Raw genomic sequence first — 19,771 nt, forward strand, 5'->3', positions numbered from 1 at the left:
ACTTAAATATCTAGTTTCCCCTCTTACATGCTTTAGCTAGGAAGTATCCAAGGGGGGATTTGAACCTCCTGATTCCAAGTCTAATACCTATTATCCATCACCATTTCATGGTAAACCATCCAGATTCACTTCAAAAATGGTAAGACATTTTTTAAAATACTACAAAACTGCTGATCTTCATACTACACTGTTACTACTACTGTCATTACTACTACCACCATCACCAACTCCTTGAATTTTTATTTAGTCTCTTAGAGATAAGAGACAAGAAAAGATAAAAGAAACAGATTTCATATTGCACAATTATCCAGTAATAGCCAAGGAAAGGACCCAGGCATCATAATTACTATGCTCACAACACCATACATATTTAATTCCACAAGCATTTATTAAGTGCTTACTATATACAATGTGTGAGAGGGAGCATGTAGTATGACAAAGATCCAGATTTTGAATCAAGAAGATCTGAATTCAAACTCTGAAGCACACTGACTGTATGATCCTAAGCAAGTCCATCAACATCTTAGGGTCTTGGTCAATTTCTCAATTACAAATTGTTAAGAATCTGCTAAATTTGCATTGGTAGAAGGAATTTCCTCCCTGGGAATTCCCTCTGCCAATAAAATCAGATATGATCTAAAAGAAAATAAAAATTTTAAGGCACCATGCAAGGTAATAAATGCTAGATAAAAACAGAACAAACACCCTGCTCTCCAGAAGCATACATTTCATAAGAGAAAAAAAGAACATGCAAATAATTCTATTCAGTGAGTAATAATAACTGGGAGAATCAGGGAAAGCTTACAATGATATGTGCATACACACACACAAATAAACTCAAAGTTTGTGAAAAAAAAAAATCTAATTTGAAACACTGACAGCTAATTACTCTGTCTTCTGAAAATACCCTCAAGTCAATTTTTCTAAAATAAAATAAGCCTCCCTAACTGAGCCAATCCTATTAGTCAAAATATAAACAAAAAGACCAGAATATATAAGGAAAAGCTCTAGACCCAAATGATTATTATACCTATTAATTATCTATGCATACCCATGAACAGGAAATAATTTTCTGTGATCCGAGTCGACGGTACTATATGATGAGCATGCAATTTTCTTAGAAAAAAGTATTTCTAAGACACAGAGGAACCTACTTGATAATTCCTTGAACAATGTTTTTGTTTACATTCAATCCTTTCAGATAATCCACAATAAGAATTTGTAAATCTTCTTTACTCTCCAATTCTTCCACATAAAGTTCAGTCAGCCTAAAAAAAAATTAAAGATCATCATTTATTTAGAATGAAACATGTTAATTTCCCAGTGAGAGTTTTCTAAAATTGTTTTACTATAAAAACTATTTGCTACTAATATAAGAGATAATTTAGAAAGTTGCCTAATAAAGGATAGAATGTAGTCAGATGTAGGTTGTATCAAGTAAGCTGAGATTTCTGGAGGGTACTTTAAGATATCTATGGAATGTTTTGGAGATCAGAAAGACAGAATTCCCAGAACTGCCTTAAGTGAGGAGTTGGAATATAATGGACACACTTTTGGGTTTGAAGCTCAAGAGTGGTGGTTGGTTGGTGGTTTCCTCTCTATATTCCTGGAGGATTGTGGATATAGCTAGTTAGGAATAATAACTGGTGGTTGAAAACTGCTGAAGATTCAATGCAGAGTGAGTGGGACTCTGACTGCTTCCCTGATTCTATTCAGCAAGGGCAGAAAAGGGGAACTCAAGTCTGTGAACCTGCAGTGACTTTTTCCTGATACAGCTGGAGTTTTGGAGATTGAGACAGAAATCTTAACTGAATTTTGAAGACATAAGGATTTTATAATTAGCTTAGAGTATATAGACAGAAAATATATTTTAGATCGATTAAGGAGGTTAGAGAAGGCCTATTTTCAGAAAGAAGTGACTCCTCATGGAGTTTTAGTCTTGGGGTTTGGGATCCAGTTGGAGTTATTAGATTTAGGGAATATATAAATAATAAGAGAATATATTTCATACTTTCCTTTTCATCCTTCATTTCTTTTCCCTTTATTCTTATAATTTTAAATAAATGTTTTTATATATCGATCTCCAGTTGACTTTTATCAACTGCAAGTCCAGCCATTACTCCAACAACCAAGAACTGTAACCTGATAACCTACCAGTAAAATCCAAAACGAACCAATACAAAATCAATACTAGGTTGATATTCTTCATAACAAGTGGTGAGGCAGGTAGGAGTTGAACCTATAATCTCCTGATCTAGTATATCCTCTGCTTTGGTTGTAAAACTGGTTGCCCCTGTAATAATTGCCATTATTCTTTTTTTCTTTTTTTTTTTTTTTTAAACCCTTAACTTCTGTGTATTGGATCATAGGTGGAAGAGTGGTAAGGATGGGCAATGGGGGTCAAGTGATTTGCCCAGGGTCACACAGCTGGGAAGTGTCTGAGGCTGGATTTGAACCTAGGACCTCCCGTCTCTAGGCCTGACTCTCAATCCACTGAGCTACCCAGCTGCCCCCTAATTGTCATTATTCTTAAAACGATTTGGGAAAAAATCTCCATTCTGTCAACCCATCTGTCTCAAGGATCTACAATCTCTCATAAAATGCCCATGCCTTCCACAGAAGTAACAACTGGGACCTTGGTTGTTAAAATTCCTTTGTGGACCATTTGATTGTCTTGGTTGCCTATATTCCCTCAATGGAGCCCCTAATTTGTCATGCTTCTCTGTTTTAAGCTTAAACTTTAGAGCTTTCATTTCCTGCCTCAGGTCCTATATTATGTCATTATTTGCCTCTTCCTGCTTATCTTTATAACCATTAAAGATATAAGTTGCAACCCTTCGCAATTTATTCAGTGGCATTTCATACCAATTTGGAAACTGTTGCTGAAAATAATTCCTTACTACTTTACATGAGTTTTTAACAAATTGTCTCCTTAGTTGTTTTATATCCCTGTCTCTGAAGATATCCAGTGCCAAATATCTCTCTCCCAGTTCTATCAGTCTGTCCATGAATATGGAGGATGTTTCCCCAGTCTTGTCCAATACCAATCAATACAAAATCAATACTAGGTTGATATTCCTCATAACACTAAAAGAGAAGCAATTACTAATTTTCCAAAGGAAAAAAATAATTTTCATTAATTTCTTTACTTAGAAAACATACTACATAAAGTCTGGGTAGAGTCTATACTTCCTTTCAAAATCTGACTAGGCTAAAGCTACAGTATGGCTCTTACAATATGCGACATTTTTTCCCCTCTTAAGATACTTGATTTTCAAATTTTGAGAATATGCAACTTTTTTCCTTTTAGATACCCAATTTTTGATACGAAAATTTTATGAAAACTGAACAAATTTATCTTTTATGCAAAAAAGTTTTTCAATCCAATCAGTTTTTCAATCCATAAAAATCTACTTTCTGTCAATTCCACCTATTCTTAAAAATCAAGGTTAAGTTCATCAGACACTTTTATTAGAGAAACTTGCTATATTTTTCCTCATTTGCCTAATTTTATTGTCATTTGCCTGCTTTTCTTCTCATCTTAGCTGCATCAGTTTTGTTTTTACAAAAGATTTTTAATTTTATACATTCAAACCTGTCTACTTTACTTTCAGTGGTACTGCCTATAGCAACTATCATAAATTATTCCCTTATCCATAGATCTAAAAGGTAATTTCTTTCAAGCCATTCCTCAGTTGACAAATGGTCATGGGATATGAATAGGCAGTTTTCAGATGAAATCAAAACTATTGAAAACACTTGAAAAAGTGTTCCAAATCCCTCCCAATTAGAGAAATGCAAGTCAAAACAACTAGCTACCACCTCACACATAGCAGATTGGCCAATATGACAGTAAAGAAAAATAACAAATGTTGGAGGAGATGTGGCAAAATTGGGAACTAATGTATTGCTGGTGGAGTTGTGAATTGATCCAACAGTTCTAGAAGGAAATCTCGAATTATGGCCAGAATGCATGCCCTTTGATCCAGCAAAACAACTAACTAGTTTTGTACCCCAAAGAGATAAAAAAAAAAAAGTTTGCACAAAAATATTTATAACTGGCAAAGAATTGGAAAATGAAAGAGTGTCCCTCGATTGGGGAATGTCTGAACAAATTGTGGTATATAATGGTGATGGAATTCTATTGTGCTATAAGGAATAATGAACTCCTTGATTTCTATAAAAACTAGGAAGACCTCCATGAACTGATGTGAAGTGAAATGAGGAGAACCAGAAGAACACTGTAAGCAGAAATTGAAACATTGTGGGACAATCAAATACAATAGAATTTGCTACTAATAGCAATGCGATAACCCTGAGGGACTTATGAGAAAGAATCCACATCCAGAGAAACAACTGTGGGAGAAGAAATGCAGTGGAAATGCAGAAGAAAAACATATGATTTATCACTTGGTTATATGGGTATATGATTTGGGGTTGTGGTTTTAAAAGATTACTCTATTACAAAATGACTAAAATTTGTGACAGCATTATGTGAACTGAGACAGAGTAAAATAGGTAGAACTAGGAGACCTTATACACAGTAAATGCAATATTGTGGAACAATCATATGTGATAGTCTTTGCTACTAAGAGCAACTCTGAGGACTTGTGAAAAAGAATGCTATCCATCTCCAGAGAAAGAGCTGTTGGAGCAGAAATGCAGATGAAAATATATGATTTATCACTTGTTTCTCTTGGTATATGATTTAGAGTTTTGATTTTATAAGATTATTAACTTTTAGCCGAGCCAGAAGAACACTGTACACAGAGACTGATATACTATGGTAAAATCGAATATAATGGACTTCTGTACCAGCAGCAATGCAATGACACAGGACAGCTCTGAGGGATTTATGATAAAAAACGCTACCCACATTCAGAGGAAGAACTGCAGGAGAGGAAACATATAAGAAAAACAACTGCTTGAACGCATGGGTGGGGGTGGACATGATTGGGGATGTAGACTTGAAACTACCACACCAATGTAACTATCAACAATTTGGAAATAGGTCTTGATCAATGACACATCATAAAACCAGTGGAAATGTGCATCAGCCATGGGTGGGGGGAGAGTGGAGGGGTGAAGGGGAAAGTAGGAGCATGAATCATGTAACCATGTTAAAAACGAATATTAATAAATGTTTTTTAAAAAAAGATTATTAACTTTAAAAATGAATATTATAGAAATGTTTTATGTGACAGTACATGTATAACCCAGATTGAATTGCTTGTCAGCACCAGGAGTGGGGAGGAAGAGAGGGAAAAAATATGGATCACATAATTTCAGGAAACTTATGTAAAAATGTGTTTAAATTTTTAAAAGAAAAATAATTTTCAAAAATTAATTAAAAAAAAGACAATCTCTTCCTTGTTCTGCAAATTTTTTTTAAGATATCAACCTTTATGTCTAAAATGTGTAGCCCATTTGGAGTTTATCTCAGTATAGGATGTTAACTACTGATCTAGACCTATTTTCTGCTAAACTGTTTTCCAGTTTTCTAAACAATTTTTGTCAAATGCTGAGTTCCTAGCACAATAACAGGGATCTCTGTATTATCAAATACTAAGCTACTATGTTTGTCCAAGTCTAAACCTACGCTATTTAAACCAGTACCAAACTGTTTTTAATGATTACTGCTCGGCAACCTTGGTCAAAATTTGGTACTGTTAGATTTCTTTTCTTTTCTTTTTTTTTTTTTTTTGGTACCTAAAACAATAAAATGTTTTGAAATTTTCTCTAAATAATGCCTTACCAAAAAACTAAAAAAGTTTACACACTGTTAACACACTACTGAAAAACTCATTAAGGATTTAAAAGGTCTCCTAATTTACAGAGCATGGCTTATTTTAAAACCAAATAGGAGCAGCAGCTAAATTGCTCAATGGATAGAGAGCCAGGCTTACAGTTGGGAGGACTTGAGTTCAAATCTGAAATAGACACTTTCTAACTGTGTGACCCTGGGTAAGTCAACCTCAACTGCCTAGCTCTTAGCACTTTTCTGCCTTAGAATCAATATTTAATAGTGATTCTAAGAAAGAAGGGTTGGTTTGTGGTTTTTTTAAAAACAAACAAGCAAGTGTATAGTTAGTTAGAAATATCTTGACCCCCTAAAAACTACAGTACCCAAAATTCCTTTCTCTATTACCTAGAATGCTTTTCCTTTTGTCTATGTTCTGAGGCTCTGCCTCAGGCTCTCCCTCTTTTGCTCTTGGGAGCAGGCTAGTTAGTACCTTTAGGTAGTATTTTTTTGTTAGTTTATTATTAATAAAACTTTATAAAAATATTTAGTTAATGGATATTAATTTTAAAAACCACATTATGATGACCTGAAGAGACAGAATTCTAAAAAAAAAAAAAATCTTTTAAGTCTTTGAGAAAAAAATAGATAAGTTCTGCAAGTGCCTGCTTCTGCCACTCCTGCAGGTTTTTTTTTTTCCCTTCTCTCCAGCTGATGCCCACCTGCTTTTACTGCTGCTTCTCTAACTCCTCCTGCCCAGCCTGCAGCCCTCCCCTGCCACAACCAGATCCGACCAGATCCGACCAGATCCGCTGCAGGGAGTCTACAGAGCCGGTTTTTGGTTTTTTTTTTTTTTTCCAAGACAGTGACATATAAAAATCTTTCAAACCAATCCCTGCCTCCATCCCTCCTAGGGTTTTCCAGCCTGCCCTAGCCATTTTTTTTAAACTGCAGTCTTAAGCTGACTCTGGACTCCTGGCTGAGAGGCCTCAGTGATTTTTCTTTTGAGGGCAGAGAGACTAAATCAGAAGATTTTTTTTTAACATTTATTAATATTCATTTTTAACATGGTTACATGATTCATGCTCCACCTTTCCCTTTCAACCCCCCCCCCCCCCCGCACCCCTCCACCCTTGGCCGATGCGCGTTTCCACTAGTTTTGTCATGTGTCCTTGAACAAGACCAATTTCCAAATTGTTGGTAGTTGCATTGGTGTGGTAGTTTCGAGTCTACACCCTCAGTCATGTCCACCCCGACCCATGCGTTCAAGCAGTTGTTTTTCTTATATGTTTCCTCTCCTGCAGTCCTTCCTCTGAATGTGGGTAGCGTCTTTACCATAAATCCCTCAGAATTGTCCTGGGTCATTGCATTGCTGCTGGTACAGAGGTCCATTACATTCGATTTTACCACAGTATATCAGTCTCTGTGTATAGAGTTCTTCTGGCTCTGCTCCTTTCGCTCTGCATCAGATCCCGGAGGTCTCTCCAGTTCGCCTGGAACTCCTCCAGTTTGTTATTCCTTTTAGCACAATAGTATTCCATCACCCGCATATACCACAGTTTGTTCAGCCATTCCCCAATTGAAGGACATTCCCTCCTTTTCCAATTTGTTGCCACCACAAAAAGCGCAGCTATGAATATTTTCGTACAAGTCTGTTTATCTATGATCTCTTTGGGGTACAAACCCAGCAATGGTATGGCTGGATCAAAGGGAAGGCATTCTTTTATAGCCCCTTGAGCGTGATTCCAAATTGCCAGCCAGAATGGCTGGATCAGTTCACAACTCCACCAGCAATGCATCAATGTCCCAATTTTGCCACATCCCCTCCAGCATTCATTACTCTCCCCTTCTTTCATTTTAGTCAATCTGCTAGGTGTGAGTAAATCAGAAGATTTTAAGGAGAAGGTTTGGGGACTTTGTCTCTACCTTTGGGCGAGTCTTTCATATGCAAAACCCCTATTGTCCTCCCTAGTAATTTTGTCCTTCTCCCTGTTTACCATAAACAAACAGCATTCAGCTTATCTTTTCTTTTTTGAGGAATAATGCTATTGCAAAGCATGCTTGAATCTCTGCAGTTTGAATTCCTAGAGCTCACCAGTGCAGTTTGGATCAGCTTAATTCTTTTCCTGGGAGTTTTTGTGCTGTTTGAATACTTTGCAAATGAGAGCCTGACTAATCTTAAGATTCTGGGGAGAAATTCATCTCCTCACATTCTGGCATTTTAGTCTACCCAAACTCTACACCATATTCATAATGAGGGTCATCTACACTATGCTCAGGGCAGAATTCTCCCTCACTATGAAATTCAGAGCTCTGACAAAGGAAATCTGAATGGTTGAAAGATATGGAGGTGAGGAAAGAACCTTAAAAGAGACCTGGAAGTTTATTGCTTGCTAAACATTTTTTTAGCTTCTCCCCTCTTTAATAGTAAACAAGTCTATTGGAATTAGTAAAAAGGTTTTTGACTGCCCTGCCTGTACCTTGTTATTTCCTTATATTATTATATTTGCTGATTTCTTTAAGGTTTAACGTTTTATCTGTATTAATCTAATCAATATTTGATTTCTGTTATATGATTCTTTATACCGCTTCCCTATGATTTTACTGAACAACATATCACTGTAAAAAGCCCATAAGTCTTATGTATCTTGGATTTGTCCTCTCAACTATCGAGTGTCACATGTTGCTTATATAGTCTTTTCTTTTTTGCCTTTGTTAATTGTCACATATATGATTATGAATGGACTCTATCAAAACTGGTCACAACCTATATAAAACTTTGGAGAATATGATGACTTAAGAATTTAAATTGTAATTTTAAGGAGTCTTGAGAAATGACTTCAGATATCTAGTAAGTTTCAGAACTAATGAATAATATGCATATTATGAAGAATGTTGTATTAAAAGGTAGAGCAACAAATAGAAGTTCCTACCAAAACTCTTTATATATAAAGTAGGAAGCCAAAGAGTTTCAGCATGCATGATATTTTAACTCTTCAGTTTCATTTACTTCTACCAGAACAATGTAGATTTCTCAAGAATGTTCAGAGATTTCCTATATCTATAGATTTCTGACAAGTATACATCAGTTCATAAATATCAGCAAGTGGCTATATATAAACTCATATGAATCCTATATAAAAATGAGTTTGTTTGCTATTGTCAATAACTGGGCTATTATAAATTTTGGGAATTTGGTACTTTATTTGAATGTGCATTATCTTACTCTACTACTGTTTTGTTTTTATAAATCTTCCATTTTGTAAAAATCATTTGCACTCACATAGTGATTCATAACTGTTGGATTTAAAAATCAGTCTGGCAGTCTACTGAACTATTTCTGGCCTGGACAAGCTACCCCCAGCCCCCAAGGTTTCCCAGCACAGTCTTCCTTATCTCCCCCTATCATAAACCTAAAACTGAAGCTATCTTATCTGATGTCTTGAGGAATGTTTGTCTATGTTTGCCTGCTTTACAATATTTGCCTATTTAATGTATGTTTGCCAAATGCTTCCAGCCCCCTGACCCTGAAACCCCCCTCCCCAGATGCTTCCTGACCACCTGTCCCTGACACTACCTTGATAATTATGTATGTACCAACCCCCTTCCCCAAACATTTCTATATAAACTCTTGGCTGAGAATTCCAAGGGGTCGTTCAGGCATGCCTCTCTGCCTAGCGACCCTAGCTATTATTGCTAGTAAAGAATGAGCCTCTTCTTGCATATTGCATTGTCAGTGTGATTCTTCCTTCGGCCATGAACCTGGGTTAGGTATTAAAATTTGGGTACAACAATAACAAAGTTAAAAAAGGAAATGGATCTCATTTTTTGGATGAGGAACCTTTGTATTCTACCTCTCCTTGGCTGACACATGTCACTGATTCTAAGCTATATATTTTTGATTTTTAAAACATTTTTTATTATTTTTTTCCTCTTGTATTTGTAATATAGTACTTGAGTATTTTGAAGTACATACAATAAATATTAATCTTTTTTATTTTGCACTAATTCGAGGTTAAAATACATTTGTTCTAATGTCACTGCATACTCAAAAGCATTATACTATAGAATAATGCCATTTGATTGTTTAAAATATTATGGGACGGGGCAGCTGGGTAGCTCAGTGGATTGAGTCAGGTCTAGAGATGGGAGGTACTAGGTTCAAATCTGGCCTCAGATACTTCCCAGCTATGTGACCATGAAGATGCCTGCAGAGACCACATGCTGCACCAGAAGATCGAGAGTAAACTTTGAGATATGGTGAATTTGAACTTTGGTGGGAGTTGAATGTATTTATTTTGAATGTACACTCTTATACCAAAGGGGACTGCCTCCTAATTGGCTTACTGTCAATGCACCTAACATTGGTTTTGTTCTTTTTCTCTTTTATTTCCCTTTTATCCCCAAATTGTTGTAATTTCCCATTAGAAACTGTATCTCGAAATTGTATCTACCTCTAGATAAAGTTGTAAGTTATGTTTAAATGATCCATTAAGGAGATTGGTCTCCCAAAGGTTCACAGGGGAGACCAATAGTTAGTTCTAATATAGTTAGAAATATCTTGAACCCCTAAAAATTACAGTACCTAAAATTCCTTTCTGTATTACCTATGATGCTTTTCCTTTTGTCTACGTTTGCGTGGTCATGTTTTCTGTAAGTTCTGAGGCCCCGCCTCAAGCTCTCTCTCTTTTGCTATTAGAAGTGGGCTTTTAGCTATTTTTTTGTTATTTATTATTAATAAAACTTTATAAAAATATAATATTTAGTTATTGGATATTAATTTTAAAATCCACACAAGAGTACTTATTCTCTTTTTCCCAGACCCTAATTTGAGTGAGTCAATCTTTACGGGTAGGTAATATTAGATAAATCTCACAGAGCAAGGAAGAGGTCTCTGTTTTATTATGCCATTTCTCTAATCATAAATATCTCTAGACACTAACTAGCAGCAGCAGAACTCAGATGATGAGCAAAAGACAGACATATACACATATGCATCTGCTTAAGTAAAAGAAAATTTAACCTCATCTGTGTTTTGAAACTTGAAAATTTTCAAATTTGCTTTGAGATGTGAAAATGGGGAGAAACAAGATCATTAAATAAAACAGCAAGTGGTTTTAAAAAATAAATGTATGTGTGCACTTGCATATAGCATACATACAAACATGCTGGCTTTCAAAAATCTCAAGTATTTTACAAAAGATTAAAATATTCCAAAATTTAAAACTTGAACACTGCAATGATTTTTCTGTGGTTTAACATGTATACAGAAATGAATTTTTCCTTAAAAACAAAACGTTAGGTAAAAGCAATAAACCTAGTGGCCTTGCATGACAAAGCAGCCAACATTCTGCCTTTCACAGAATCTTAGACTTAGGACTAGGGAAGTACATCAAAGCTGAATAACTTGCCCAAAGTCACAAAACTAGTGTCTTAAAGTGGGATCTAAACCCAGCAAAACCCAGTCTGGCTTCTGAAAAGCAGTCTGTCTCTACAGTGTCCTTATCAAGCAACATCTCTTACCTGTTTCTTATTCCCTGGGGCAGGTTTTTTTTCCCCACATCAGTAGCTGGATTCATGCAGGCAAATAGACGGAAGTCAGGGTGTCGTGTGAGTGGTTCTAAGAGGAGAAAAGGAAGCATATATCAGTTCTCATGACAACCTTTAACAAGCCTAGAGTGGATCATGGTGGTTACTATGTTAATGTCACCTGATTCTAAGCATTTCCCAATTCTACCTAAAGGCCTCCTTACTAGCAACCTGGATGAGCCCAACCTAGTTGAAGTGAGATTCTGGTTCCTCTTGCCTACCATGCAAATACTGTTTATTTCCCTAATCTGGGACTCAATGAAATATTGCCTTTGACACCTCCAACCCAGTACCCATAATTATATATTGAAAGCACTGAATCCTAAATAGTTATCATAATTTATAATAATATCATTCATCTTTTAACATTTAACTTTTCAGATGTCTATCTCTTGTCGTGACTAAAAATCAAGTCTTTTGAGTGCAAGAATCTTGAGTCAAAACATCAAATGTTTCTCTTCAACAAAGCATTATAGAAGTGCAGGATACAGGGCTGAAGATAAAGTCTTGGAGACAATATAAACCAATTCCCTATCTGAAGCATGAAAATTATTTGAGTGCCAGAGAACAAAAAGTGATTTATCAAGGTAGTTATTTGCCAGAGAATTTAGCAAAAATGGTTACATTAACAATCAGTCAATAAATATTCATTCAGTGAATGAGGCTTTATCTTGCATCTGTGACCATAAGAATCATTCTCTTAAGCAAGCAACAAACCCGGCAGCATATAAAGGCAACTAGCAATAAAATGTTACCAGTGTCTCCTCGATCCATCAAAACCAGTGAGCCAGAGCATCCTTCTAGTAAACCACTCAGGCATTCTAATGTTTCTGGGGCTGCCAGGTTAATCTCATCCAGTAAAATCCATTCTCCTTTCTTTACTGCCTGAGCCAGAGTACCCTACAATACAGAGACAGAAAAAGGTTAAGAGCCTATTATAACAACTAGTTAAGAAACATTAAGTCAGCCAGTAACATTGCTCTTCATTAATAAAACTAGAGATGTCAAATTCTACTTTGTTCTCCCTGGTTTTTATTGCCTACCAGTTGATTCAAGCACCTATATATGCAATTTAGATGGCACAGTGGATGGTGCAATTTTATCTTCCTGTCAAATACATGATCCCCTCCTCAGCAACCCTGGTAACCTAAAGATCCTTAGATCTTTCAGTCAATTCTCCCATGGCTTAAACTCATTGCTTTCCTCTAGAGGTACAAAAGCTTATCTACATTCTTCCTAAAATGAGGCTATCAGAACAGAACACTATGTACTCTAGTAGGCTGACCAATGCAGAGTAGAGCATTATAACATCATCCTCAGAAAGTTATATCTCTCTTAATCTAGTTCAAGATTACATTAATTTTTATGCCTGTCATTTCATACTGCTGACTCATTCAAACTGCACTCCACTAAAACACTCAGTTCTCCTTCATATAAACTGCTATCTGATGTGATAATGAAATTAAATCTGCCCTGCCCATCCTTAGTCTAATCACCAAAGGTGAGAAAATCCCTACTTAATTCACAAGTTGGGAGGTCTGTGACCCACCTGTGCTAGAGTGAGTGAAGAATCAAAATTTATTGACTGTCTCCTAGGCAGTCCTAAGAAAAGAGTCTGTTGTGATTGAACATGTAAACTAAGAGGAAGGCACAGGAAGTAACACAAAAGAAGCCCCTTTAAAAGAGAGTTCAGTGAGTTCAGCTCTCTTTTTGTTCCTGGCTTGGACTTGAAGGAGCTCTGGCTAGGACCCTGAAACCTTGGTGAGTGAAAAAGGCTGGCTGACTACCTTAACTTCCCTGGAGGTACTAGCCTCTGGAAGGCTCCCTTGATTGGGAGAAGCCCTCATGCTAAACCCCTTGTTAATTGACTTTTAGGCCTCTGGAACCCTGTCGGAGTAAAGCCCAGACTTGAATACAAATCTAGTTCATTTAAGTTAGATCTCTTACTATACCCTCTTCTCATCTCTCTACTTCCACTCACTCGATATTTTGTAAATAAATTACTAAAATGTTAAAATACTATCATTTTAGGAATTGGCATTTATTTAGTTCCTTGGCGACCACACCTTTAAATATTAATATATCCAACCCAAAACCCCTTTTTCCCTTTTACATTGGCCATACAGTTCCTGATGCTGGATACCTAATTTCCTGAACCAAAGAATAATACTTTATACTTATCCCTACTGAATTTCTTAGTTTTAGCAAATGTTTTAGCTTGTCAAAATCGTTTTAGATCCCCTCTTGATTATCAGCATCAAAGCTATCCATTTCAGATGGATACAATAAACAACCTCTATGAACTTAAATACAGAGAACAATTATAAAATGTACCATGGCTTAACTAGGGGCTTGGAATATGGGGGTGGGAAGGGATGTAGAATAAAAACTAGATCAATCTATCAAAAGAGCAACAGCAATTAACAATATAAGCTGAGAATGGTTTATAGATGACATGAAATAATTCTTCTGTCATTTAAAATATTTCTGAGAGGTATTAGCCCGTCAATTTAATCTCTCCTGGAATGTTTCCAAAAGCAAGAAAAAAAATCAGTGAGTCAAGAACTACCTATTAAGCATCCACATGCCTGACTTTGTACTAAGCATTTGAGAATCAAAGAAATTTCTAATCCTTCCAATCCACTCCTTACTTTCAAGGAGCCCACAGTCTATTATTGGAGACAACTTACAAACAAACAAGGATGCATAAAAAATAGCTAAGATAAACTGAAGTTAGGTTCATTGGGAAGATACAAAGGTTAGGAGGACTAGGAAATGTGGGGGTGGAAGTAAGGTGTTATTATTAAAAAGTTAGATGTTATTATAAGACTAAAAGGGGCCAGGTTATAAAAGGCTTTGAATGCCAAATAAAAGATAATGTATCTGATCCTATAGGAAGTTCCTGAAGTTTATTAAAGGAGGATAGGTGAAGATGGGGTTGGATATGATTAAAGTTGCTCTTTACAAGATACATTCTACAGCTGAGTAGAAGGTGGATGAGATTAAGGAAAAAGTTTACAATTTTAAAAAAGTCTGCATAGCCTCAAAATTAAAATTGTGGTTTTTTTCTTTTAGTAGCAAGGTGGCCTTTTTTAAAAAAAAATCTTACATTATTAAATTGCTCTGTTCTGCTTTCATTCTGACCCTGCTATAGAAGCATATTAAAAACCTTATTTTTAGTTGCTCTAGAAATATTAAGAATTTCTCTGGTATAAAAAAAACTTTGCTAGACTTTCCTGTTTTACAGTAGGTTAGTTGGCAAACAAAAAGCCTTTCCAAAAGACGTGAATTCACAGTTGAAACTAAACTTTACACAAAATAATACCTCTAGCCCTACTTAGATCTTAAGTGATTGGGTTATTGCTTCATTTGAGAATACATTATGACCTTTTCCTTATTAAAGAGTACTGTAAATGTTACCTCAAATAATCATCATGGGGTAAAAAGGGATGAGGGAGTGGGGGTTGGGATGGGAGTGGGTTGACTAGGCCAATGTGGACAATGCTGTCTCTCAACGCTACAAACCATCAAATATTTGCTTTTTGACAAAATAAATGAAGTCCTTTCTGGTAGACCTGTACAAAGTACAATATTAACATTTATAGTTTGCCATTGTCATTTCCCCCCATTAAATCCGTGGCAGCAGTCATGCTTCTAACTGTTTTATAAGGTACCCTTTTCCATTAAGAAATTTTTATTAAGTTTAACATACATATACACTGTTTATTTTTACCATGCACTTAAGTATGACCCCTAAAATCAGTTTGGGAGTCAAGCAATCATGCTGAAGAAATATATAACCAAAGTCAAATACCTCTACAAATGCAAACAGTAGGGCATTTTCAGTCATTTTCATTTGTTGGTGGGCATGATTGAGTTTCAGACCAAATGCTTCCCACTTTTCTCTTAACAGTAATCCTAAGAAAAAAAGAAAAATTTGAAAATCAATCCAAAACATGGGGCATTAAGGTATTGACTTGGACACAAATATGAGAGAGTTGGACTAGATGGTCTGTGAGCTCCCTTCCATTTCTAAATCTATGATCCAATGATCCTATAAGCATATACACTGAACTTTAAAGATAATGATTTATTAAAAGAACTTTCTAATTAATCCTGCATTTCAGAGTAAATGAGAATACAGTAAGATAACAAACAGAATATAGCATAATATTATGCAAAAATCAACCTAAAGGCCAACTTTCCAAATCACTTTTTCACATAATATTTTCTAGTGTGATAATTAGATTAAGTCTACACTGCCCATCTTTAGATTTAATCACCAAAGATGAAAACACCTCCAATTCTGGGAAGTCCTAACCCAAGTGTGCTAGAGTGGGTGACGAATCAGAATCAACTGACTGCCGCATAAGCAATACTATGAGAAGTGTGTATTGTGATTGGACATGCAAATTAGGAGGGAGGCACAGGAAGGAAAAAGAGGGAGTTGAGTGAGTGGGAGGAGCTTTTAGTGAAGAGGGCAGCTGATGAAGGAGCTCTTCTGGTACTTGAAGGAGTGTTAAGACCTTGGTGAGACTACTTTAATATCTTCTTTTGAATTCCACATGGTGAGTTTAAAGACTGAATCTTCCTCAACTTCTCTTAAGAAACTTCTTTTAATAAGACTGTGAATGAAGTTTTGCTTCATTCACCTCTGGGCCTCTGGCCCTCTGACTCTCGTCTGAGGGTTAAGAACTACCTAGATTAATTAGAGGATCATAGTAAATTACCTACTGGCTTAGAATCTCATTTCCTTATTTCCTCTCTCTCTCTTCTTAATTGTAAATAAACTTCCATAAAAGTCAATTTTGACTTGAGATTATTCTTAACTGAGGATTGATAATAGTCCAATTCTCTGGCAACCATCTTTTAATATACTGAACCCATAAAACCCCTTTTTCCCTCTTACAGGCACAATCATAGCTCTGCAACTGATTTCATGCTCTGACAGTGCTCCCTTGGAAACTCCATCTTTCTTTACATTCTCTTATTCCCTTTTTTTATTTTTCTATTTTTTTCCCTTCTCTACAGCTACTCTGGTCCCACTGGTTGGCCTCAGCTGAAGCTCTTACCTGCATCACTGGTTTTTGTTTCCTTGTTGAGGGCTGACTTATGTACATGTTGCATTAGTTTGAGCAGGTCTCGCCAACGTTTCTGTCTATAGCACGTCTGAATATGCCCCAAAAATGTAAGATTCTGCTTCCTGGAAAATGTCTGGGTAAAGAGTTCCTCAAAACCTTCTCGTAAGGGCAGCCAAATAAGTTTATGGTCTACAGGTTTATAACTGTAAGAAAATGCAAAGATTCCAGCAAACCAAGTTCAGACCAGTGAATAATTCAGAAATTAAGGGTGTTACCTAATAATACTCCATTTGAAAACATTTCTTCCCCAGAAAAAACTCATTACAACAATGATTATAAATTTCAAAGTAAAATTTCTTCCACAATCCATCTATATTTAAAGACCCAAAAAAAATTAAGTGAAAATGATTACTACTTGATGAAGTAATGTAAAATGACTTAGACTGCTCATAATTTGTAAAAGACTAAAACAAACTCAGTATTTCCAACTAATAGATAAACTATAAATAGCCCAAACATTTGACAATAGGGAAAACAAGTACAACAGCCACATGAGGAAATACTATAGGTTATTATATCCAATTGAATCCATTAACACGTAGAAAATATGAATGAAATAAAATCAAGTGGGAAAAAAAACTAAAAACTCAAGTCTGCAGAGTTTATAAAACCCAATTTCAAAGGCTTCTGTTATTACTATTACTTACTATTAGGTTGGGTTTATATTTTATCTTTAATTTTAAAAGCTTGGACATCAATGATATTAATGTGCAGAACATGAAATAAATCTAATGGTTTACCTGAGGAATATACATGTTGGGGGAGCAAATGGGATATATATGATAAAGATTTTTAAAATTTCACAAAAAACCAAGAACAGACACCTCTGCAAATGGCTCATTCAATATTAAAGAAATTTTAAAAGAAAATCTACAGAAACTAAAAATTAAAATCTTTGAGTGAAGGGACCAACTTAAAAGAACCTACTACAAGTGACTAATGATGAAAAAGACAGAATGAAAGAGAAAATCCCACAAATGAGGAAGAATGAAACAGCCTAAAAATCAAAAGGGCACAAAACAAGTTTAACAGATTTAAACAGAGGTATAGTAGTCCATCAAAGTAAAGCCCATACTAAGGAAAAGAAGAAATGAAAAATACCTCAGAAAAGGAACACCTTCACAAAACAGAAAAAAAAAAAAAAAACTTAAATAAGATGCTTAGGGGGCAGCTGGGTAGCTCAGTAGATTGAGAGCCAGGCCTAGAGATGGGAGGTCCTAGGTTCAAATCCAGCCTCAGACACTTCCCAGCTGTGTGACCCTGGGCAAGTCACTTGACCCCCATTGCCCACCCTTACCACTCTTCCACCTATAAGCCAATACACAGAAGTTAAGGGTTTAAAAAAAAATAATAAGATGCTAATTCCTTAAAAGTCTTTCCCAAGTAACTGTCTGATGTTAATGGAATAGATCACAACATATTAAATTTTTTTTTTAAACCCTTGTACTTCGGTGTATTGTCTCATAGGTGGAAGAGTGGTAAGGGTGGGCAATGGGGGTCAAGTGACTTGCCCAGGGTCACACAGCTGGGAAGTGGCTGAGGTCGGGTTTGAACCTAGGACCTCCTGTCTCTAGGCCTGACTCTCACTCCACTGAGCTACCCAGCTGCCCACAACATATTAAATTTTAAAAGCCTACATAGCTTATCAGTTGGTTATTTTCTCAAAATTTAAAAAAAAAATTCTACTTATGAACCTGACAGTTTTCCCTTCAAAAAAAAATTTAATAGGGAAGGTGGGAATATAGTATTTTCATAGGACAGTCAATTAAACTATAGCTTAAACAGTTCTCAAGGACTTTATAAGAAATACCAAATACAATAATAATACCAAATACAAGAATCTTAAGGCAGGCACCAATAAACCCACTTCTTGCCTATATTGCATTGTGCCTATCTTTCTATTCCTTCCTCCCTGTAATGATTACTTTTCTATGTTTTGATTTATATGAAATAAAGGGTGGTTTGGTTTCCATTCCATACACTGTTATCTTTGAATAGAAGCTATGATTACTTCTTTTTTGTTGTTTTTAAATAAGAATCCTTACCTTTTGCTTTAGAGTTAATACAGTATATTGGTTCCAAGGCAGAAAACCAGTGAGGGCTAGGCAATGGGCCTTAAATGACTTGCCCATATTCATACAACTATGATAATATTCAGATTAAACTCCTGCCCTGAACTATTTCATACATAAGTGTTCAGTGATGTTTCAAGGTGAGATGGTCTGGGTTGAGGATATTCTTTTCAAGCTCTGCTTAAGTGCTTCAGAATAAACAGTAAATGTAGCAATGTTATCCCATACTTAGCAATGGAAGAAACCAATAATTTCAGAAGTGTCTAGAAAAACCACTAACCCGCCAAGTAGATCTGCTGTGTCACTCTGTTGGTTCATGTTGACAACCCTCAAACGATGACCTTCAAAAAAACACACCAAAAAAAGTGGTTACTAATGAAAAATGCATCCAAGCATAGAAGATCTTCAAATTTTCTGGTTACCTGTAATGTGAGCCAAGTACTGAACAGCAGAGGTCTTGCCAGTGCCTGTCTCACCCACCAACAAGACTGGCTCCCCTTTACTGACACACACTGCAAGCTGTTCCATCAGTATAGAAGCTGGACGAGTAGCAGCAAAAGTGAGTTTCTCTCTGACGAGAAAAGGTAGACAGCAATGGTGAAAAACAAACCAGCCTGGAAGATTTGGGTTTTGTCTAAACTGGATGATGGGCAAAAAACAGCCCTAAAAGCTCCAGTCTTCTTGTCAAGAGCAAGTACAGTTTACAGTGTCAAGAGCCTTTATTAAGCTTATGATCACCATACGGTTTCCAAGGCTAGCTTTGCCATTAGCTGTGGAAAACTGGGAAAATCCCTCAATCTCTGAGCCACAAATGCTATTTTTATAAATGAAGAAGAATACTTACTCACATCATATCTCATTTGATGACTACAGGATCATCAGAGATTTATAGCTAGAAGGAACCAAAGAGATCATCTCGTCTACTAACCTCATAGTATAGATGAGGAAACCAAGGCTTAAGAAGTTAAGTGACTTGCCCAAGTCTACTCAGCTAATAAATGGAATCTGAAACCCAATCTCGAATACAGCATTTTCCCCAAAGCTAGGTGGCTCAGTGGATTGAGGGTCAGGGCTAGACAAGGGAGATCCTGTTTCAAATCTAGCATTAGCGGGCTCCTAGCAAGGCAATACCGAACAAGTAACACAACCCCAACTGTCTTCACCACTCTTCTATAACCAATAAAAAGTATTGATTCCAAGACAGAAAGTAAAGTTTTGTTTTCTTTTTT

The 19,771-nt window shown here is 36.0% G+C and overlaps 1 protein-coding gene across 1 annotated transcript in view; it reads right to left on the bottom strand.

Annotated features, from left to right (window-relative positions):
- The window catches only part of MDN1 (midasin AAA ATPase 1), a 202,059-nt gene that overhangs the window by 128,402 nt on the left and 53,886 nt on the right, over positions 1-19,771 (bottom strand). The window contains exons 14-20 of the mRNA XM_044675390.1: positions 18,965-19,113; positions 18,823-18,883; positions 16,402-16,613; positions 15,144-15,247; positions 12,085-12,229; positions 11,264-11,360; positions 1,155-1,268 (exon numbers count right to left, since the gene is read on the bottom strand). Coding sequence (XP_044531325.1) covers positions 1,155-1,268; positions 11,264-11,360; positions 12,085-12,229; positions 15,144-15,247; positions 16,402-16,613; positions 18,823-18,883; positions 18,965-19,113 — 882 coding nt within the window. The remainder of the gene's footprint in view (positions 1-1,154; positions 1,269-11,263; positions 11,361-12,084; positions 12,230-15,143; positions 15,248-16,401; positions 16,614-18,822; positions 18,884-18,964; positions 19,114-19,771) is intronic.

The sequence above is a fragment of the Gracilinanus agilis genome, chromosome 4 (assembly GCF_016433145.1).
Source record: "Gracilinanus agilis isolate LMUSP501 chromosome 4, AgileGrace, whole genome shotgun sequence".
NCBI lineage: Eukaryota > Metazoa > Chordata > Mammalia > Didelphimorphia > Didelphidae > Gracilinanus > Gracilinanus agilis.